The 24,241-nt window shown below is 42.7% G+C and overlaps 1 protein-coding gene across 6 annotated transcripts in view; it reads left to right on the forward strand.

Moving 5' to 3' along the window:
• The window catches only part of RUNX2 (RUNX family transcription factor 2), a 168,101-nt gene that overhangs the window by 78,726 nt on the left and 65,134 nt on the right, over positions 1 to 24,241 (forward strand). For 4 of the 6 annotated variants that reach the window (XM_077926601.1, XM_077926600.1, XM_028721865.2 and 1 more), the window contains one exon: positions 11,223 to 11,384. The exons of the other annotated variants lie outside the window; for them this stretch is intronic. In XM_077926601.1, coding sequence (XP_077782727.1) covers positions 11,223 to 11,384 — 162 coding nt within the window. The remainder of the gene's footprint in view (positions 1 to 11,222; positions 11,385 to 24,241) is intronic. 6 annotated transcript variants of the gene reach the window in all.

The raw sequence follows: 24,241 nt of genomic DNA on the forward strand, positions 1-24,241 counted from the left end.
GGTTTGATGTTTCCTGAGGAAGTACAGACCCAAATGAAAGCCAGTACATTGATCATCAATAAAAAAACCTTTTCAAATCCAAATTTTATGCTGGTATGTTTGCTACTCCACCAGCCCCACCCTCACAAAACATGTCTGCATATATGACACCTCTGTCATATATTTTAGATTCCCCCCCCCCCCCTTCTAAAATACAGCTGGCCAGGATTATTCTATATGAGACAGGAAAAGCCAAAGGCCTGGTGGTAAGAATGTGGTCAGTGTGCCTGGTGGAATTTCAGTGGAGGAGTTGTAGTAGGAAGTGTAAGTGGGAGTTAAGTGAGGTTTCATGCTCCATCACCACTATGCCAACATATGATCTATAGGCAATCTGTGACTTCAGTAACCGAAATAACAGCATGCAAAGTCAAGTGGTCTGAACCATGAGAAACAGTTTTTTAAACCTCAGCAGCACACAGTTTTCATTTCTCAGGCCTGGAGAAATACCCTATTAATTCATTATGCTTGAGTTTAAAAGATATTTGGCTGGCGTATTTAGGACCAGATCTATATTTTGCTCTCTGCAAAGTCTGTTGCTGTGCCATGCTTTCTGATGTGGAGTGTGTGCTGTTGTCAGTTCAAGTTGTTTTGACAGTGTTATGAGCGAAACTATGAAATCACATAAATTCTGTGACGGCAGCAGGGGAAATTAACAAATGGGAGAAATGTTATTTCCAAAGACCTTGGTGTGTTTAATTCATATATTCTAATTTGCATTAACACACTGAGACTTGAGGGGCTGTTGGTCATGTTGGCTGGAGCTAAAGAGGTTTTTATGAGTCGCTGGGCTTTTCTCGTTGGTATTTAGATTGTTTTGTTTTGAAGATGCTGGTATTTTGTGATGGTTGTTTAATGGGTTTTATTGTACAGTATGTATATTTTATTGTTGTTTGTTTTTTTTTAAAAAAAATATTCAAAATTAAAACAAAGCATATTATCCTAAAACATATCCTTATTTCCCCCCATTTTTCCTCCCTTCCCCCACCCTCCCCCACAAAACCCACCCAGCCCCCCAGCTTCCCTCAGTTCCAGTCCTTGGTTTCTCTGAGAATGCTGTTTTCTGCATGTTACAAAGTTGTATAGATCCTCAAACTATTTAGCTGATTATTATCAATAAAAAGTTTGTGAATGTTTATTCAAAGCCAGCCAAGGAGTCTAGTTCGCTTCAAATACTTCGTAAAGGGTTCCCATTCATCTTTAAAGTCACAGTTATCTTTGTCCCATAGCTTATATGTCAGTTTTGCCAGTTCTGCATAGTCCATCAATTTTTCTTGCCATGATTCTTTAGTTGGGGTTTCTTCCGTCTTCCATCCTTGTGCTATTAGAACTCTTGCGGCTGTTGTCGCATACATGAAGATGGTTTTCATCTTTTTTGGCAGATCTTTCCCTACAATCCCTAACAAAAATGCTTCAGGTTCTTAAACAAATGTTAAATGGAACATTTTCTTCAATTTGTTGTATATCATTTCCCAAAATTTTAAAATTACATTACATTACAATCCCACCACATATGATAATGCATTAACACACTGAGACTTGAGGGGCTGTTGGTCATGTTGGCTGGAGCTAAAGAGGTTTTTATGAGTCACTGGGCTTTTCTCGTTGGTATTTAGATTGTTTTGTTTTGAAGATGTTGGTATTTTGTGATGGTTGTTTAATGGGTTTTATTGTACAGTATGTATATTTTATTGTTGTAAGAAGGTTTGAATATACGTTCTGAAGAAAACGAGGGCAATTCATATTTGTCTATTTATGAGCTTAGGTGTTGCCATCTGTTCATCTGTCACTGGAGTACTCTATGCATCTGTGAAATTTTATACTGGTGTGTTTGCTACTCCACCATCCCTATGAAACGCCACGGTCTGGAGAATATTAACATACTATATTAATGCTGTCTAGCCAACATTGTGTTTCATGGGAATCTGTAGAGTGTTTTATGGACTCCTGTAGTTGCCTTTTCTCTCTGACCCTGTAACTGACACAAGTGCTTGTACAGGTCTCAGCCATTTCCCTGGGTGTCACGGTCCTGGGCGGATTTGTAGTCCCACCACTTTCCCCATGCTCTCCAGAACAGTCTTCTTAGATTTTTGTGGGTTTCAGCCGTTTGCCCAGAGTATTGTAGTCAGTAGCTGTCTTGCAGTGTTATACAGAGCAGTTGCTTATAGATGTTTGGATCTATAAGCAGACTGTCCGGAGGAGAGGAATAAAGTACATTCTCAAGACTGTCATCTCTCTGGAGTAGAGAAACAAAGGGAGCTTCAAAGTGCTCTTTTTAAATGCAAATACATGACAGTCTTGGGTTGTTGGCAACTGTCTGTTGTGACCCTTTGGGAACAAGGGTTCTGGTGGCTTGTCACTAAAATTGTTCCCATTGTTTGTTTTGTTCTTAAGGCTAGCAGTCAATTATTTCTTTTCACAAGCTTGGAAAATATTGATTCTATAGTTTTCATTATGCATGAGAGCAGTCCATATGGAGGATCAGTAAGGACCCTTGCTTTTAGCCCTGGGGCAACTAACCTGTTGCTCTTCAGATGTTGGACTTCAGTGCCCATCATTGCTGCTGTTGGCCAAACTGGCTTTGTCTGAGAGGAAGTTCAGCAGCATCTGGAGGGCCACAAATTAGCCACCCCTGTCTTAGCCTGTCAACCTGGCTTTGCATACTGCTATAGCCACTTGTTAGATTTTCAAAAGGTTCCTGTTCACATGCTCATGGTTTTGCCGGTGAGGTTCAGGGAGAGAAAAGGTACACGGGAGAAAGCAAAGGGAGGCAGCAAGGGTTGGGGTAAGCTTGCGCTCTGCTTGTCAACCGGAGGAGCCAACTTGCTTTGTGTCACACCCCTCTGCTGATCTTTGTGGGAGAAAGCAAGTTGGTTGTAAAGAGCAACACAACTGTAATCATGCCCCAAGTATGGTTAACTCCCCATGGAGACTTGACTGGCACCTGATTTTGCTTCAATGTCAGGCAAACACTCTTAATCTATTATTTGAAGATGCACCTGTTTACACAGGCATTCCCTTGACCTCTTGACTCTAATTACTGCTTTAATTGCTGTGCTTATCTAATGGAATTTTATCACCTATTTTAATAATGGATGTTTACTTTTTAATATTTTAATGGGGTTCTTTTGTTGTATATACAGTGGTACCTCGGTTTAAGAACATCCCTATTTACAAACTTTTCAGTATAATAACTCCGCAAAACCGGAAGTAGTGTCCCGGTTTGCGAACTTTACCTCGGTCTACGAACGGAAGCCGGATGGTGGAAGGGCACCGGTGGTGGGAGGCCTCATTGGGAAAGCGCGCCTCGGTTTAAGAACGGTTTCGGGGTTTGTTTGTTTTTTAATAATCTTTATTAATTTTAATTACATACTTATACAAAGAATTTAAAATCTCATACTACAAAAAGAAAATTAAAGAAAAACAATTAAGAAAAAAGAAAAGAAGAAAATACAGAAAAAAGAAAGAAGAAAAAGCAAATTTTACATAAAAAATTAATCTTCCTAATTAATACTTAATTAAACACTTAAATAAAAAAGACTTCTAACAAAACGAGTCTTCCAATCATTCAGTTTCGCTTTAAGAACAGACTTCCGGAACGGATTAAGTTCATAAACCGAGGTACCACTGTGTATATGTATATGTGTGTGTGTGTGTGTGTGTGTGTGTGTGTGTGTGTGTGTGTGTACACACATAAAGGTAAAGGTAAAGGTACCCCTGCCCGTACGGGCCAGTCTTGACAGACTCTGGGGTTGTGCGCCCATCTCACTTAAGAGGCCGGGGGCCAGTGCTGTCCGGAGACACTTCCGGGTCACGTGGCCAACGTGACAAGCTGCGTCTGGCGAGCCAGCGCAGCACACGGAACGCCATTTACCTTCCCGCTAGTAAGCGGTCCCTATTTATCTACTTACACCCGGGGGTGCTTTCGAACTGCTAGGTTGGCAGGCGCTGGGACCAAACGACGGGAGCGCACCCCGCCGCGGGGATTCAAACCGCCGACCTTTCGATCGGCAAGCCCTAGGCGCTGAGGCTTTTACCCACAGCGCCACCCGCGTCCCACTGTATACACACATACACACACTTTAATTAGAGTGTCTTTTGTATTGATCTTGGTGTTTTAGCACGTGCATGTTTATTCCTCTACAGTACATGGTCTCCCTTGGGAGGCTTTCTCCTTCCTTGGAGGTTTTTAAGGAGAGGTCGGATGACCATCTGTCCGGGATGCTTGAGCTGAGATTCCTGCATTGCGGGGGGTGGACTAGATTGGGGTCCCTTCCAACTCTATGATTCTGTATATAATCATTCTTCCAGTTGCTGGTTCAAAGTACACAGCATACTCTGTCCTCTTTCTTTCACCCACTCTGCACAGATTCCTCTGGGACATCTCATCTTTCTTACCTGCTCACCTGTCTCCTTTGTGCCTTTGTATGGACCTGTGTGACAAGAGCGGTCAGGTGTCTGTTTTTACTTTACAGAGGACTGTCCTCTGTTTTAAAGGGCTCTCAGAGGCATGCTCTGCTTGAGGACTGTCTGGTCCAAGTCTGGTTTAAAGACAAACAACTATAAAAAGGGAGATCAGGAGCCCTCACGTTGCCCATCAACAGTTAGCAGTGCTTGGTTAGCAGATTGAACAGGCATGCCAGTCAGCTGGTGCTTTCCCAGCTATGATGAGATGCATTGCATTTCTATTTAAATTATCTAGAAAATATTTCTAAATTTGCACTCACACTTTTCCTCATGGAAACTGCTGTTTCTAAATATTCCGCATTGTGTCACCTCTCAGAAGTTGGTATGTTGGCGGCCATTTCATGACATCTCAGCAGCTTGACCACACTTGTGAAAGTGCTGCAGGTAGGCAGAGAGGCAACAAGCGGTTTAAAAATTAGTTGAAGGGACACTAGAAAGACTATTCTGAGTGCAACTTGAATTTGTGTCTGCTTATGTGAAGCACTAAAGAGAGTGTGACTTTTGTGCAACCGCCGTCACTCCCACCCTGCCTGCATGTCGATTGAGCCTCTTTGAATAAAACAGTGAAGGCAAGGGGCGCCTAACTTGCAAGCCTGTAATAACAGTAAACTCATGGAAGAAATGAATATGCAATCTTTGACATTTCCGGTTCTAATAGAACCTACAAGGTAGGGAATTTGCAGTTTGCATATTATTTAAGGCTTCACCCCTTTAGCTACTTGTTGCAGCCAAGCTATGCATGAAGCTAAGCAATGAAGTGAGCAACATGCCTCCCTATGCTATGAAGGCAGCAGTTTTTGTCTATCTCATGCAGGGGGAGCAGAAATGTTTACAGAAGGAGGGCTGCTGTTAGTAATCACCCCCCAATATTTTTCACGGCCCTGTTTTGCTGTTCAGAAACCAATAGTTTTCTCCACTGGTTAGTCTGCTTTTGACTATCTGCTATACAGGGCAGAGGAAGGATGGGTGAGTCGCAGGCTATTTGCTTGCTCCTCTAGCACCTGCAGGTGCTTTGCCCTCCTCCCATGTCGGCACTGAGCATTCCTCTGGGCAAAACCAGTCTCCTTCCGATTAAACAGCTCTGGGGGTTCTCGCATTTTCTTTGCCTTTAACAAGTGGGAAAGCATGCTGTGCTTGTCAGAACTCATGATGATTTGTGAGTGAGCTTGGAGCTTCTGGCCCACAGAGACCCACACGCGACTGGGTCTCACAGACACACCACTTGAAATAGCAAGAGAATAAGGACAGGGGAAAGCCACCTGAACAATTCCCCAGTGGCCATTGCTCTCTTTATATTACACAGCTAAATAAATTCATGGCTTTGGCGAAGTAGACATCCAAGCAAAGTAGACATGCATGCAAAATGCAATGCCTGCAAAACTTGCTGTACAATGCTATTCTTTTAGAACCACTTCACGCAGTACATTTATATCAGTTAATTGGCAGATATCTAGAGACGTAAGTTACATGGATCTCTCAATCTATCTATAAACCCTGAGTGGTTCTGTTTGGTTCGATTCTAAACAGCTATATTGAACCCTAACATCTACACATCATCAGGGGCCTGGCCACACAGTCACAAACAGGTGTGTCCCATCTTCAGTGTTGCCATATGGCAACACTTCCATTCTTCAGGCACAACCCAGCACCATATTTATGCCCTAGAATTAATCTGTAGGGAACACACGGCTCCCAGATCATTCAGAGGGCCACAAGTTCCCATGCCCCGCAACAAAGGTTTGAGGGATAGGGGAAAGAGTCTTGTTTGCTATTCAGGCACATATTTAAAATTTTTAAATAAATGTGTGCTCCAGATGGGAGAGAGCACAGATTCTAAAGAATACAAAGCAATTAAAAATAAAGATTTAACAAAATAGCTGAATAGGGTGGTGCTGACTTTTCTTTATGACTTTAAAAAAATAGGGTGGGGATGAACACTCCATTGCAGGAGGTCAGAAGTGGTCAGGGTTAGGAATTTTTGTGCTAATAAGAGACCATGCTATAAATCAAGACGTCCACAGTTCACATTTTGGCTCTGCCATGATTTCATTCAGAGGCCTTAGGCAAGATGCTCTCTGTCAGCTTCAGCCCCCAACACAAGCACCAACCTGCACTGTGTGTGTGTGTGGGGGGGGGAGTCTTGCACTCTCCTCACAGCCCCAGCCATCACAGCCAATAGTCAGGGGTGCTGGGCTGGTGGCTCAGAGGTTCCTCATTCCTGCCTAACAGGGTTGTTGTAAGGACTGCAGCTAGATACGGCATGTGAAGCACTTTGTATGTTTGAAATAAGTATGGAAGCTAGAAAAACAGGTGTATACCAACAGTAGTGTAGTAGGAAAAAATGTAATAATGAACAATAACAAATCAAAGCAGAATCACCACAAAGTCTAAGCCAGTTTAGTTCCACCTCCTTTGGCATGTTTGCCCTGCTCAGCCCTGCCACTCCTGTATCCTAGTTGCTGAGCAGCAACAACCATTGGCCTCCCTCTGGTGCTGGTTGGGAGGATGAGGAGAAGCAGCTCCCTGCCCTTGGAATGAGCTAGTCCGTTGGGGAAAGCTTCTTACTGCTTCCCAGCTAGTTGGAAATTTTGGTTCCCCCCCCCCCCCCCACAGCAACCTGTCACATAGAGCACATGCCCCCTTTTGCTGCCCCCCCCAATCCATTCCTGGTGCACAGATGACATATTATACTGAAAACAGATTTGACCCGTAATTTATGCTGGATGTCCCAATGAAGAATGAATGAAGAAGTCCACTATCTGAAGCCTTACACTGGAAATCATCAGATATTTCCCTTGTCTGTGAAGAATCAAGTGTGCAGCAAGGTACCAGTCAGGAGACGGTAGCATCCATCTGTTGTCAGAAGGGCTATGATGGCTGTCTGTTAACTGCCATGACTGCAGCCGCCAGGGACAGGTTACTGCACAGAAGCTATGTCTCTGTTGCTGAGGGTTGTTCCTGGACACATTGCAAGGCTGATGCACACACTGGGCTGACATGTTGCTTGAGGTGAGGTCGGCTCCACTTTGTCATTCTCTCATTCACACTCATTCTCCATGAATAAATGTGTGCCTGCTCCCAGGGCACATGCCCCAGCCTTCGGAGAGCAAAAGGTTCCCCCCTAGAAAAATAGGTCTCCATACTCACCATGAAGTGGTTACAGTGGGTGCCACACTTTTTAACAACAACAAAAAGAGGGGCCAGTACTGCGTACACTTGAGTACCCCGGGGGGGGGGGCTTCTCCTTCCTGGTTCTTTGGGAGAACATCAACTTCTGTACCTCTTTCTGCCACATGCATTCACACAGAAACATCAACACTCCTGTGTTGCATTGAGAGAGAGAGTTATCTGACACTGTCTCTTCTTTAGTGTTCATGGAAATGCAGCCAACACAGTCCAGTCACTCACACAGAACACAAAGTGGAAAATGTAGTAAGATCCCTCCCTAGTGACCAGAGTTAACCAATCCCACGAGAGTTACTGGGGAACATTCCAGAATTAAATGCACAGCAATGCATTTAAGCATTCCCAATTTAAGTAAAATAAATCACTATACTTAACATCCTGCAGTGCAATTTAGATTCCTATATGGTCTTTATTTGGCTTGAAGTCATAATGAGAATACACAGTTTGGACCTCAGTGTCTTGTGGGTCCCTAAAATCCCTTTAAATGCTTGTTGCGGCCCATTGCTAATTTGTCAGCTTGCTTTCGTTGCCCAGAATAATTCTCTGCCAAATCAGAGGAACATCTGTTAAAAAATAATGTAAAATTATTTACATTTCTCTAGATAGTTTGTTGTGTTATTGTTTTGCTGTAAAATAACATGCAGTTAAGAGTAAATATAATGCCAGTCCCTACGCGCTTGAAGAAGTTCACTGCATTTAGAAAGCACCCGTTTGAGTTTGGAGTGGTGTTTTTCCTTGGTCAAGCATTTATATGAGATAGCCCTACTGTAAATTAAATCCTAACAAAATTAAAATGAAAGACTTCCCTGCCTCCTTCATATATCTGATATACAGTTATTTTTTGCTTTGCGAAGTATCAGAGTTCCAGACATCTCTTCAAACAAATCATGTCTTAACGGGGGCAGGGGGAATGGCAGAAACATCAAGGTTTTTCTATACAGAAGGGGAGAAAGAGGATTTTCTTATAATTAGATGGATTTCCTGACAAGGGTTTGTTTCTTCTGCCATCTAGTTATCATATTACTATTTTACAAAAGAGAGGCTGGAAACCTCTGTTCAAAGATACAGTTAAGCCAGAATTGGTTTGCTGCTTTACAAAGAGTAGAAAGTACGAGTATCTAGACGGATACGTGTTTACTATGCCCATAAGACTCCAGAGGCACAGATGTCAGAAAGCAATTTCTCTTAAAGTAGGATATATTTTTGAATAGTAAGCAATATAAAGTAAACAACATAAATGTTGAAGAGGAAATCCTGTTTTCATCAGTAAATCACTAAATAACATTGCAAAAGAACCTGTTTGCCAACTTCATTGTATTCTTCCTTCTCTTACCCACTGCAACCCAGATAAATATATATCTATGTAGAAAATACATATTAAGAATCATTCAGCTCAAAGCAGGGCATTTAATGGGTGGTGCTGTGGTCTAAACCACTGAGCCTCTTGGACTTGCCAATCAGAAGGTCAGCGAATCGAATCCCCACGATGGGGTGAGCTCCCATTGCTCGGTCCCTGCTCCTGCCAACCTAGCAGTTTGAAAGCGTGCCAGTTCAAGTAGATAAATAGGTACCACTCCGGCGGGAAGGTAAACAGCGTTTCCGTGTGCTCTGGTTTTTGTCATGGTGTCCTGTTGTGCCAGAAGCAGTTTAGTCATGATGGCCGCAAGACCTGGAAAGCTGTCTGTGGACAAACGCTGCCTCCCTTGGCCTGAAAGTGAGATGAGCACCACAACCCCAGTCACTTTTGACTGGACTTAATCGTCCAGGGGTCCTTTACCTTTACCTTTATTTAGTGGGTATTGCCAGGGGGAATCCCCTTTGGAGTTCTTAGTGGAAACCAGGGTGGTGTATATCAGCCTTACGCTGAGTTATAGGTAATGGAGCGTACATCCAGAAATCACTCCCCCCCCCCCCCAGTCAAATAACTAGAGGAATTAATGGCACATTCTTATCTGAATGACTTTTGTGGGAAAAGGTCACTGGCTCACTGGCAGATCACCTTCTTTGCTTGCACGAGGTCCCAAACTCCGTTCCCAGTATCTCCAGGGGGGGCTGCACAGACCCTTGTCTGAATCCCCGGAGAAGTCCCACCAGGCAGCCTTTATAGGCACGACTGAGTGAGAGGACTCTGTGGAAACACTTCCGGCCACGCGGGAAGGCCTTTCGTATTATGCTGATAACTTCCCCACCATCTTCCACCCTCAAAGGAAATAATGCAAGATAATACTGATAGTAACAGAGCTTTCAGCTAGCAGCAGAAGAGCAAAATAAAATGTAGATGGTTAAATTGTAATAGTGCCCACAGTCTGTGTATATACTGTATATATGCATGATGGAGAACTTGCTTAGCCTTGTGTTTTACTTAATTTTTCACAGTTCCTTAAACTGCTTGAAGAGGCAAGCCACATTTTTAGTGGAAAGACAATTTGCTGTGGTAGAAACTTCAAATCTGTTTATGTTTGGGCATATTATTATATGATTTTTTAAAGAAAATATTTGATTAATAACAATACGTAGCAAAAAACATTGTACATCAAACACCCCTGCTTCTCATAAAAAATTTGAATTAGCAGCATTATAAGTTAAAGTATGCTTTTGCATGATCTAGAATGTTTTTTGCTTTTATCTTATTTTGTCACATGATCCAGCTTTTGGATGAAGCATTCATTTCCAAAACATTGCTACTAGTTTGATTTTGCATTGTAGCTTTCCCCAGGAATCCTGGCTGAAGATAGGTTTCCAAGAAGTTAGATATTTTTCCCAGAGGGTTGTCTTAAGCGGGAGCGGGAAGCCTAGACTTTTGCCTCTCTTATCTCCACACCTGTAGTTCTTCTAATATAAATTATTCTGCTGAGATACGAGTTAGTTCTTTTGGATAAAAGTGTTATTCCATTTGGAGATCTATAGTATCCATGTTGTGAGTAAACTCTGTCAGAAGATTCAAGATATCAAACACTTCTGGAACAGTGACTGAAATCACCTCACTCTGTAATCTCTTCTCTCAGCTTCTCTGTGGTCCTGAAGATGTTCACATCAGTTTTTCCAGTAATCAGCAATTTTCTCCACAATTACTTGCACTTTCCATCATCTCCTTGCACATCCTTTCTCAATGAATATTTAATGGAAATCTTGGCTAAATGAACACCCCTATGGAACATCCTTATTCTCTCACCCAGATCTGATCTAGGAGAGCTTAGCACCCCTGCTGGAGCCATTGCTTTGACAATCCAATTCCAATGTCTTCAGTCGCAATTGAACTCAGGGGGACGTACTCAGGGTAGGCATGTATAGGATCCCACTGTTGCTTTCATTCTTTGGAAGACTCACTAATTCTGCCACTAATTCTGCCACTTCGAAACAGCGTTAGATAGGCCATGGAGACATTAAGAAAACACAACCCAAATGTTTGGAGTTTTTACTTGCTCATTCTCATTCTTTGTGAGAAAACGGTGCTTAGGCTTTCTAATTTCACCAGCTGCTCCTCTTGACAAGTCTTTCATTTTAAATTATTTTCTCTTTTGTTTTGTTTTTAGACCCCAGACAAGCACAGTCATCCCCTCCATGGTCCTATGACCAGTCTTACCCTTCCTACTTGAGCCAGATGACTTCACCCTCCATTCATTCCACAACCCCCCTGTCCTCCTCAAGAGGCACGGGGCTTCCAGCCATCACCGATGTGCCCAGGCGGCTCTCAGGTAAAGACCATGTTTGAACTCCACTAGTTATCTCAGGTGGAAGCAGGGAAGGCTAAGGCTGCTTAAAAGGGACATACCTATTGCAGGGTTTTCCCTCTCATTTGTAGGTTAGCAAAAGCTGTTGGGGTTGCTGTATGAGCTCCCCCCATTAAAAACAACAACCTGTCTTCCTTTGGCCTCGTGGTTTGAATGTCTGATAGTCCCTTGAAGGCGCAATATCTCATGGCTCTGCTTCACGCTGTATTCAGCTGGGGTTTCTTTGCCCTGTGTGGGCTACGTAAACAGCTTTACGTTTTCTTTCTTTTTGATGAAAGCCTTGCTTCACTCCCATAAATTAGTTCGTTCATTACAGCCAAAAGTCTCCATAACTGAAATAGCTTGGTACAAGGCTCACATTCACTCCTCTAAAGGCAATAGTTTGAGAAAGCTGCTTAGCTTAGTCATTGTGTACTTCAGATCCATATCAGCACCTGCATTATTTAGGGGTAGAATGCAGTTATAGAATGGATTAGACAAATTGTCTCATGAAAAAGGAAGCAAAATATTTGTGGAAATACACAACACATGCTTCCTGAGAAGTAAATTACATTGAGTTCAGCGGGGCTTACTCCCAGGTAAGTCAGTATTGAATTGCAATGTAAATACAATTGACCTGCGAGGAGTGAATTTACAGGGAACGAGGCAGAGGGCCTTCTCGGTGGTGGTGTCCACCCTGTGGAAAGCCCTCCCATCAGATGTCAAGGAGATATACAACTATAAAACTTTACAAAGACATCTGAAGGCAGCCCTGTATCAGGAAGTTTATAGTGCTGAGTGTTTTGCTGTGCGTTTATTATGTTGGAAGCCGCCCAGAGTGACTGGGGTGGAGTGCTATTATTATTATGAGTAGTAGTGGTAGTAGTAATAGTTTATGCACTCTGTGATCCATCTCTAGGTAAAACAGTCTTCATGCTGTATTGTAATGCAACATACCATGGAATATCATCATCTACTGTATTTTATCATATGTGGTGAACCTAAACAAAGGGTGGCGATCCTGCTACCCTGAAGCTCTAAAGAGACAGTTGTGGAAACAGAGTTGTAGCCCATCTGCCTGAACTATGTGTAACATAAGGGGAACACTATGATTCATTATTAAGGTGTGCAGAATGTAGACTGTCCTTATCCCTACATCAAGTTGGCAAGGCTCAGTGATTGTCTCCCACACTCTCGTCTCATACACCTGTTTGACTCCCAGCCAGCTAAGTGAACACCTAGCTTGTTTTTCCCTTCTCTAAAAAGCTCAATGCTATAAAAAAATGTTAACTTCACTTCACTGAATCTCTGACAGGCTGAACGCCAGCCAAGATACCTATACAATTTGATTAGCTTGGTTTCTTTCATTTCTTTTATCTTAGGGGTGGATAATCCCCCCCCCCCCAAAAAAACAGCCCATCCTTTTCATCTTAGCTATTTAGTGTTCCATCAAACATTAGGATACATGTCCAAATTAGACAGATTTGAATTCATGACTTCTGGAAACACCAGCCAGCCATTTCTGTCTTCTAATTGTGAAACTTGTTTTTGTTTGAACTGAACCCCAAATGCTTGGTTTTAGCTTTTGAACGTATTCATTTAGTTCATGTCTCCTGGTAGCCTGTATCGGGTTGGGCTGTCAAATCAGTTATTTTTGCAGCGTTGCCACTGGCAATACCTGGGGGGTACGGCTTGGCTGGGGCCGCAGCAGCTGTGGGAGCTTCTTGCCCTGCAGCCCTGGCTTGTCAGGATGCATTCAGACCGGAGTGCCTAACATGCGGAAGAGCCAGAGTGCTTAGAAGTCCTCCCATCAAAGCAGAGCAAGCCAGAAGCAAGCCCCTTGTCTCTCCCTTGTGCGACCCACGTTGATTCTTCTGTGTGGGTCTCTTCACCATATATTTTCCCCCTTTCCAAAAGAAGGGGGGGGGGATGAATGCGGAGCTCACGAAGCAGGGCTGTGAGTTACATGGAGCAGGGAGCATCACAGAACTACACCAAAAGCAAGTCAGGATTGACTTTTTAAAAACAGAGAACAGGTATTTGTAAAATCTGAAATGATACAAATTCCAGAGTAGATAAACAGAGTTCACAAAGGGGGGTGGGGGGTGGCGGATGGGTGAAGAAAGCATAGTATTTGACCCCACTTCCATCTTTTTTTACTGCCAGCATTTATTATTTAAAAGTGCCTAATATGCACATGCTCACTGGGCAGCCCCAATGTGGGATGGAACCCGTCGCGCCTGACTGCTAATGTCAACTTCTGACATTAACACTGTGGCGAGGGGAAAGCACCAGGACTAGTAAATCCTGTTCCACTATGGCAGTGTTAGAAGAGGCTATAAAACATGTTCAGATTTACTCCTATTCCTGATAGTGATTACACTATTAATTGGGAAACTTAGGTATATTTATAACAATATTGGGTTGCTGTTTTTAAATTCGTTTCAAAGAAAACAAGAGCTTGGGCTATTCTCCCTATTAAATATCATGATACCCTCCCACCACAGCTCACAGGCATCCTCTTTCACTTCAGATGTCTGGGGACATGCCAAGAAGCTTCCAATGTGTGAAGCAGCTCTTCTTGGGGTCTCATTCTGCCACTGTGTTGGCCACCTGCCTTGGTGCTCAGCAACTTCATATTCAGTCCCAATTGTTGAACTAACCTGCTCTACCTACTCATCCAGTAGCTTGTGTTATTTGCTTGATCCCTGTCCTTCATTCTCTCCCTGTCATTTTCCATCGGTAGAAGCACTTCAGAGCTGTACTGGGAAGGGAAAAGAAACTCTCTTATATGCAGACTCTTGCACAATCCTGGCCTACGTTGCTTCTGTTAGCATGGTCCCTCTCAGGTGGGCGCCATTGCCATTCTAAGAGAACCAGAGGGGGGCTCATGGTGAGCACCTCTTTTTCTAGAAAAATAGCACTGTCTATGCATAACAGAAAACAATGTGCTGCTGGTTTAGTTAAAACTAAAAGGTTCATTCAGAGCTATAGTAACCTGGAAAGCCATAGTGTTGCAACATAAGGTAGATCAATTTTATTTTGTTGAACTGTGAAGCTCCAGAATAAAGCAAGAATCTTTAAAATGAAACATCTGGCAACCACAGTGTGTGTATATATAGTTTGGAAAAATGTTACGGTGTTTGTGTGCTCGGATGTGAACAAACTCTGAACTTACAGATGCATGTGAACAATTAGAGTCCTTGTACATTTGTCAGGGAGGAAGTATAGGAAAGCTAATGGAATCCAGTCCAGTAAAAACTAAAGTAAAGGGGAGAATTTTGGCCCCAGTGAAATAAAGAAAAGTTCTGGAGTTGATTTCAGTGGAGCCAGAACGTCACCCAAAGTTTGCCCTTAGTAGTCAGTAATGTACAAGTTGGTCACAGCTTGGCTGTTAAATGTGACTGAATTTTAATTGTTGTCTAATCCTTCCTATTTTGGACCAATAAAAACCAGTGTTAAACTGTACATGTTTGAAGAGATTTTTTTTTAATAAAAAAGATAGGTGATGAAAATACACCTGAGCTTGTCACGTTTTAACATTAACTTACCAAACTTAAAGGATTTTTATTAATATTTCAATTGACCTTTTATCTGGGGAGTTCAACCATATTTATGTTATGATTACACAATACACTTTTCAAAAAGAAAATAGGCTTCCTTAGTTTTTTTACCTCTCATGACATCACTAGTGCATTGTAATTTAGTGGACTGGCAAATCAATACAGGATGGCTGTGAAAGCAAATGCAATGAAGACTATAAAGCACTTTGGAAAGTAAAAATAGTGTTAATATGATAGGAAGGAACTTGCTGAAAACCAACGGGACTAGTCAGCAGGATTTTATCAGATTGCTGTTTGAATCATATCATTTGGCAGGTTAGAATGCATATTTAAAATGAGCAGTTTATACATTTCAGGAGTATAAAAAGGGGGCTTATCCACACTTAATTTTTGCTCTGCTCTTTCCAGGCACAAGTCTGTGTTTAAAAGCTCTGTGTCCAGGATCCACCCCCCCCCCCGGAACTCCCCCCCCCCACTCTTTAGTGCTCAAATGTCAACTTGGGTTTCCCGCAGATTGATGTTTGCTCCAGTTGAGCTTTAAAGAGCAGGTTTTCATGGGGAAAGGTCCCAAGACAAAAAAGGGCGCTTGAACATGGAGTTTTAAATTGTGAACTGTGCCTGGAAGGAGTGGAGGAAAAGTAAGTGTGGCCAAGAATGGCTCCGGACATGTTTCCACTTGCTTTGCATTCGGATGGCCTTCTGTCATGGATGCTTGAGTTGAGTTTCCTGCATTGCAGGGGGGTGGACTAGATGACCCCCAGGATTCCTTACAGTTCTACAATTCTATGATTCTAAGATTGCTCTCTAGCCTCAGTAATTGTGGTCATGGTTTTTGGATAGATTTAGCCTCATTCTAACAACCAGATTCAAGCCCCAAAATAGACAACATGAATATGTTGTTGTTGTTGTTGACGATGACTATTTTAATATTATGCTACAATCACTTCCATCTGTAAAAAATACTTTCGACAAAGAGGGGGGGGGAAACCAGAAAAAATCTGTGACAGAAAAAGACGAGAGAACTCATATGCTCTTAGCAGTTTACGTTTAAAAACTATTAGCGGAAGAAAATAAACTGCTGAAAGTTTCTTAAATGGAATATATTTGTTGCTAGTACAGGAAATAGCACACCATAATCAATGTGTGAGTGCACAGATATATGTTTTATCTGAGCTTTTTTGTGCAATGTGTTTTATATTTAGGACACATATCAGGATTTGCATCTGTTTTCAGAACTTGCTGCTAACAGTTAGTAATGATGCCAAAATATACTTGAGTTCCAGCTTGAGACCAAATGATACTGCCTTTTTTGTTATTCCTAATTTAAGGTCTGATATTAATTAGGGACATTTTCCATAAGCACCATATCCCTTTTCTGAAGTGCTCATTAAAATTATATTAACTTAAACTGGAATAATGCCTTGCAGCCTGAACTGCTTTCGTAATGATTTATTTCTAACTGGCCTTTTTGGCTTTTGTGTAAACAATATGCTAATTCTTAATGGGGGACAACAAAATGTCTTATTCCAGACATAGAAAAGGAACGCATCATACCACCCTAGTTTCAAAAACTAAATTCAACCGGTTGTTCAACATGGGAGGCTACAATGTTGGAGCTCTGAACACGGTAGATATGTTCCATTTTTGTATCTAGGAGGAACAGTAAAGTGGACAGAATATTTGAGAATCCTTTTTATATACAGTGGTACCTTGGTTCTCAAATGCCTTGGTTCACAAACAACGTGGAACCCAAACACTGCAAACCCGGAAGTAAGTGTTCTGGTTTGCGAACTTTTTTTGAAAATCGAACATGCTCCATTTTGAGTGATACGCTTCCAATTTGAGTGCCACACTTTCGTTTGGAGTGTTACGCTGAGGTCTGTCTGTTTTAGCTGTTTATTTTGCGTTTTTGTGTCTCTCTCTTTTTGGCGTGTGACTGTGTGGAACCCAGTTCAGCTACTGGCTAATTGTGTGACTGCAGTACATTGTTTATTGCTTTCATTTTATGTATCAATGGTCTCGTTAGATAGGAAAATTCATGTTAAATTGCTGTTTTGGGGGTTGTTTTTAAAAGTCTGGAATGGATTAATCCATTTTGCATTACTTGCTATGGGAAAGCGTGCCTTGGTTTTGGAACGCTTTGGTTTTGGAATGCTTTGGTTTTGGAACGGACTTCCAGAATGGATTAAGTTTGAGAACCAAGATACCACTGATAAAGTAATGAAATAAAAATGTAATAAAGTAGAACTAAGAAGCTCTCTTTTTCAGCTAGAGTTCTTTAGTCAAATAAAACTCAGATCGGGATTAAGCCTAATAAAAAGATAATTGTAATTCTCAGACTATTCTCTTGAGTGCACAATTATTTGCGGTGAGGTAGTTTGCAGTATGGCATCTCTTGCCTCCCTCCTCCCACCTCCCCCATTAACACCCCCCCCCCCACACACAACAGGCCCCAGAGATGGAGAAGAGAGAGAAAAAACAATTATGAGGAATATGAGGATTATGCAGCAGTAAATAGTTCCTCCTTTTGTGAAGAAGAAGAAGAAGCAGAGAGCCAAGCAATGCAAGAGAAATGATTTCTGGGCTTGCTAGAGCGCAACCTCCTCCTGCCTTTCTCTTCATTCTCCATCCCTTTTATCCATCCTCTGGTTGCCTTCCATGTCCCTTGCTCCTTTTTCTCTCCCTCCTCTGCCCTTCTTTCCTCACTCTCTTCCCTCAGCTCATTTCCTTTCTTCCTCCTTCTCCTTCCATCCATTTCCGGAATTGTCCCCTTCACTCCAACCTTCCTTTTTATCTTTACACTATTCCTTTTCTGCCTAAATCATTTGCCCTTTCCCCCTTTCGCCTTCATCGTTCACTTTCCCCATCTTACATCCATCTAAGCTTTCCATCCATCCTTCCCTTCTTCTCCTTTGTGTTCACACTCTTCCTCTCCTCCTCCAGCTGATGATACTGTAATAGTGTTTTCTCCCCCCCCCCATCTAATGACAAACCTAGACAGCTTCTTAAAAAGCAGAGACATCACCTTGCCAACAAAGGTCCGTATAGTAAAAGCTATGGTTTTCCCAGTAGTGATGTATGGAAGCGAGAGCTGGACCATAAAGAAGGCTGATCGCCAAAGAATTGTTGCTTTTGAATTCTGGTGCTGGAGGAGACTCTTGAGAGTCCCATGGACTGCAAGAAGATCAAACCTCTCCATTCTGAAGGAAATCAGCCCTGAGTGCTCACTGGAAGGACAGATCGTGAAGCTGAGGCTCCAATACTTTGGCCACCTCATGAGAAGACAAGACTCCCTGGAAAAGACCCTGATGTTGGGAAAGATGGAGGGCACAAGGAGAAGAGGACAACAGAGGATGAGATGGTTGGACAGTGTTCTCGAAGCTACAACCATGAGTCTGACCAAACTGCGGGAGGCAGTGGAAGACAGGAGTGCCTGGCCTGCTCTGGTCCATGGGGTCACGAAGAGTCAGACACGACTAAATGACTAAACAACAACAACAACAACCTGGAATGGATTAATCCATTTTGCATTACTTGCTATGGGAAAGCGTGCCTTGGTTTTGGAACACTTTGGTTTTGGAATGCTTTGGTTTTGGAACGGACTTCCAGAATGGATTAAGTTTGAGAACCAAGATACCACTGATAAAGTAATGAAATAAAAATGTAATAAAGTAGAACTAAGAAGCTCTCTTTTTCAGCTAGAGTTCTTTAGTCAAATAAAACTCAGATCGGGATTAAGCCTAATAAAAAGATAATTGTAATTCTCAGACTATTCTCTTGAGTGCACAATTATTTGCGGTGAGGTAGTTTGCAGTATGGCATCTCTTGCCTCCCTCCTCCCGCCTCCCCCATTAACACCCCCCCCCCCCACACACACAACAGGCCCCAGAGATGGAGAAGAGAGAGAAAAAACAATTATGAGGAATATGAGGATTATGCAGCAGTAAATAGTTCCTCCTTTTGTGAAGAAGAAGAAGAAGCAGAGAGCCAAGCAATGCAAGAGAAATGATTTCTGGGCTTGCTAGAGCGCAACCTCCTCCTGCCTTTCTCTTCATTCTCCATCCCTTTTATCCATCCTCTGGTTGCCTTCCATGTCCCTTGCTCCTTTTTCTCTCCCTCCTCTGCCCTTCTTTCCTCACTCTCTTCCCTCAGCTCATTTCCTTTCTTCCTCCTTCTCCTTCCATCCATTTCCGGAATTGTCCCCTTCACTCCAACCTTCCTTTTTATCTTTACACTATTCCTTTTCTGCCTAAATCATTTGCCCTTTCCCCCTTTCGCCTTCATCGTTCACTTTCCCCATCTTACATCCATCTAAGCTTTCCATCCATCCTTCCCTTCTTCTCCTTTGTGTTCACACTCTTCCTCTCCTCCTCCAGCTGATGATACTGTAATAGTGTTTTCTCCCCCCCCCCCATCTAATGACAAACCTAGACAGCTTCTTAAAAAGCAGAGACATCACCTTGCCAACAAAGGTCCGTATAGTAAAAGCTATGGTTTTCCCAGTAGTGATGTATGGAAGCGAGAGCTGGACCATAAAGAAGGCTGATCGCCAAAGAATTGTTGCTTTTGAATTCTGGTGCTGGAGGAGACTCTTGAGAGTCCCATGGACTGCAAGAAGATCAAACCTCTCCATTCTGAAGGAAATCAGCCCTGAGTGCTCACTGGAAGGACAGATCGTGAAGCTGAGGCTCCAATACTTTGGCCACCTCATGAGAAGACAAGACTCCCTGGAGAAGACACTGATGCTGGGAAAGATGGAGGGCACAAGGAGAAGAGGACAACAGAGGATGAGATGGTTGGACAGTGTTCTCGAAGCTACAACCATGAGTCTGACCAAACTGCGGGAGGCAGTGGAAGACAGGAGTGCCTGGCCTGCTCTGGTCTATGGGGTCACGAAGAGTCAGACACGACTAAACGACTAAACAACAACAACAACAACCTCGACCTTATTCAAGTCTATGGAAAGGATTTTAAAGTTCTGTCTCAGAGGGAGACGCCTACACACATCTGTCTGTCTGTCTGTGGTGGAATCTACACACATATAAAAAAAACACTGTGAAAGTGCTTTTTAAAAGAAAGCTTTGAAAAATACATTGAATTTTGCATAACTCACTGTCGCCATCTAGTGCCACATTTGTATTTTGCACTTTACAACACATTGAAAGTGTTTTAATTGCAGCTGTATAGCTGAGTCCCCTCCCTCTCTGTGTGTGTGTTTCTGTGTTTCCCTTTGTTTTTGTCTTTCTCTGTCTTTTTCCTCCTTCACACGCAGAAAGACAGCATCAGAATGAAAATCTGTCCACACACACACAATCCTCCCCATAAAACGAAAAGAAAAGGGGCTTGGATTGGAGGGGATAATTTGTCATTTTTCTGCAGCATGTCCAAACTGAAAAGGGGGGAAGTTCACAGGATTCTTTTGGTATGTGAAATGTATTTCCTCTGATGTAAATGGAAGAGATGCTTGTTCTCTTTCCTTGTCTGTTTGTCCTTTTTATTCAGATTGTATTTTCTTCAAGCATCGGGTATGTGTTGGGTTTAAACTCCTCCTCTGGCTGTTTTGCAAAAAAGTCCTTGCTTCTGATCGTCTCAGCAAGCAGCTACAAGGAAACACAAACAGAGGGAACCATGGCTGAAGGAAAGCCTGGCTAAAGCAGCTTTCCAACGCCTGTTCCCTTTTGGCCTCTTCACATGGTCCAGCAGTGCTGTGGTCATTCAGTGAGCACACAGGGGGCAGTATCATGGTCATGGTTCTGCACGCACACACACCTTTGCACATCTGTAATGTGCCTGCATGCACATGCTTGTACAGGCGTAGGGACAAGAAGGAATCCTGCCTTTGCATCCTACCGTGAACATATATTACAGACATGCAGTGCAGATGTCCTGTGCGGGGCCAGAATATGATTAACAGTATCATAGCTTTGGGAGGAAGGGCTGGATATAAATTTAATAAAAAATAAATAAATATGCACTGTGGCTTGGGATCTCCTGATAGTTAACTGTGTATAAATGGAAATAATAAACAAATAAGAGAAGTCTATTTTATTTCATTGCATGAAAAACAGTCATTGCCATTTCTGTACTGGTTTCCAGCATTATAAATTATACTGTGGTATTTGCTAGTGAAATCAAATACCATCCGATCCCCACAAACGGGAATATAGTTTCCATTCCATCCACTTCCTTTTTTTGTATGTGGAAAATAAAGAAATTTCCTTGCTGCTTAGAAACTCGATCAAAACATTTTTTAAAAGCTAAGGAAGATAGTCTCTGAAACTGTATCTACTGCAGGATTGCCAACATGCAGAGAGTGCTGCATTCTTTAGAAAACTAATCTTTTGTAGGATTTCTGATTGCCTGGAGAATCGTCTACATCTGTAGGCACAGCGCAGACATGCCAAAGCCCAGGGGTGCAGCAGGGTCAGGACTGGGTGCATCAGCGGAACACATGGAAAGGGCTTAGGAGAAAAGGGCAGGTGTACGTTGTTTATAGGAACCCTTGTTCTCTTTGGCTGCTGGGTATTTTTTTGTTTCGCAAGTGTATTCTCCTTTGAGCTAAGGGCCATTTCACCATTGTTTCCCAGTAAAAGCCCCTTTCCCACCTGTGCCCTTGTAGACTCATAGGTTCGTAGGCATGGGAGTCGAGTGTTACAGCACTTTTGGGTGTGTGAATTGAGTTCTGCTGTAGTTTATATATGCTCGGTGCTTTGCCATGATTGGTTGCTGTGCTAGATTGAATTCTAGCCAATATGGCTGGCTAATGTAGGGAGAGCTATTGTCATGGGCTGACATTTTAAAAAGATATTTTCTGTGCGCGTGGTCTGGCTGCTGTCCTTCAATCATAGCTGTCAATGTTTCCATTTTTTTTAAGGGAAATTCCCTTATTCCGAATAGGATTCCTCGCAAGAAAAGGGAAAAGTTGATAGCTATGCCTTCAATATTAGATAAAACCATGACTGACCTGGCTGCTCCTCTGCTCCTTCCGTGACACAACCCATTTTCTGTCCATTTTAGCCCCTGGCTTCATAACTGCATTGCATAAATGTACGGCTTTATGGCACGGCAGTGTCTGGGTTGCTGCACAAGCATAGTACTGCACTGAGCTGCATTATTTCAGCGCCTTCAACATGACACTGACCCACTGATGTCTGCTAGTAATGGCTCGGCTGTGGCTTCGCTCATTACAAATACTGTATGGAGACGGTGAAAGTGCAAGTGATTTATGCTTCTACTCTTCTTGTGCTGCCTATATAACCTCTGAAGTACAAAACTTGTGTGAATGGTAATCTGTAGCTGCCAGAGGGAGGGAGAGCCCCTCCGATGTCAGATGACATTTACACAAACAGAACTAAAGAGGCTTTTGAACTAAGTTAATAATAATAATAATAATAATAATAATAATAATAATAATAATGGTCACAAAATAAATGTTGGGCATGAAGAAGATAAGTTTTGTATCTCATGTATTCAACCCAGTTTCCACACACAACCACGTATTCACTGCACCAGAAACAAATGTGCAATTAAGGTGGGATGGTGGACTGCAGATGGAGATAACAACTAAATACCAGCTGTATATTTATTGTTTCTGTATAGAACTCTGAGGATGACGATACCTCTCTCCTCCCCCCCATCCCAAATCACATTTTATGTTAAAATCTGCAGTTGGAGGAAAAGGAGCTACTATTTAAGCTTTGCAGTCTTCTGCATAGCTCTTGTCTCCAAAAGCATTTACTTTGATTTACCTTGATACAGAATGAGATTTGGGAGACATCATAATATGCAGAAGAAAAAGTGGAATATTAAGGTACTGAAGGACGAATGGATGGATGGGGCGAAGACTGGGGCAGAAGTCTTCACTAATACTCTCTGTCGTGTTAGGACCTCAGGTGACTCCTTCACCTGCTGCTTCAGGACAAAGGCCCATCTGGTCCGGCGCCCTGTTCTCATGCTTGTGGGAATCCTGGACGCAGGGCGCGGTCGCAGCCCCCTTCTTCTACCCCCTTCTTCTGCAGTTTCCAGCAAGTGGCATCCAGAGAGGCGCACCGCCTCTCATAGCGGACATAGGGCACATAGAGCTCAGCCCCATGGATGTTTCCCCAAGGTTGCCTTTTGTTTCTCCCAAGACTGCAATCTGAAGTTGGAAGAGGCAACCTAACTCTTTCTTGTTTTTTTTTAAAAAAATATTGCTGAAACTGTCCCTTCTGGGGGAAAATATAATCCCTGCTATGCCTCTGCTTCTGATAGGAGGGAAGGAAGGAAGGAAGGAAGGAAGGAAGGAAGGAAGGAAGGAAGGAAGGAAGTGGGGGTTTGGGTTTGGGCCTGGGGTCTCCTGGCCAAACCAGGCTATGGCACTGAGAGATGCCTTCCAGCCATCTCAAAGCAGTGTGCTGGATATTATCCAGTTTGCAATCTCTGGTTTTAATGTGTCACAACTGCAACAGACAGGCTGAAGGAAGGTGTACCATCTGAAGGGAGTTTTTGTAAGCTTCACATGACCATCAATTAATATTTTTATGTGCAATTTGGAAAATGATTCTGGCCACACATGTTGAATAAAGAGTTTTTTCCTGCCTCTTAACCTACACCCACGCAGCACATATTCCTTCTCCATAGATCTCTGAGAGGGGGTGGCTGAGGGGGGAGCTAATTAAAACACCACAGGCAGCTGTTGTGACATTAATGGCTCTCCCTGATTTATGATAAGAATACTGAATATTCATGCTGCTTTTTTTAGAACAGAAAAGCAGTCATTTATTTATTTATTTATTTATTTATTTATGGCTCCAGTAGTTTGGTAGCCCCAAGTCGTGTGTGTATTTAATGGAATTGAAATAAGTGCTGTGAGGGTGGATTTCTATCTTTCCTCTGCCACCCTTTGGCTAATCTGAGGCACACCACCACATCTGAAGCTACTTGGCTCCTTATGGATTTCATGGAAACGGATTCTAGGAAAGTGTTTCCATATGTGTGTTCCCAATATATCCCGGCTCCTTCTAAATGGGAGTACAAACTCGTGCAGAGGCTGGAAATGGCTTCAGGATGTGACAGAGAAGTCACATGGCCCCCATGCGCTGTGGGTGGCCTTTTGTGTTGGCTTGTGTCCTACAGTAGATTCAGTTTCAAAGAGTATCTTCCTTCCCTTTCCTTAAAAGTTTTTAATAAAGCCCTTAAACAGCAAGGAGGTTTCTTTCTTTTCCAAAAAAAGGGGGTGGAGTGGGTGGAGGGAGTAGAAGTGTATTATTTGAATGGTATTCTGAAGGAATAGTTTATTCT

This window comes from Podarcis muralis, chromosome 3 (genome assembly GCF_964188315.1).
Source record: "Podarcis muralis chromosome 3, rPodMur119.hap1.1, whole genome shotgun sequence".
Taxonomy (NCBI): Eukaryota; Metazoa; Chordata; class Lepidosauria; order Squamata; family Lacertidae; genus Podarcis; species Podarcis muralis.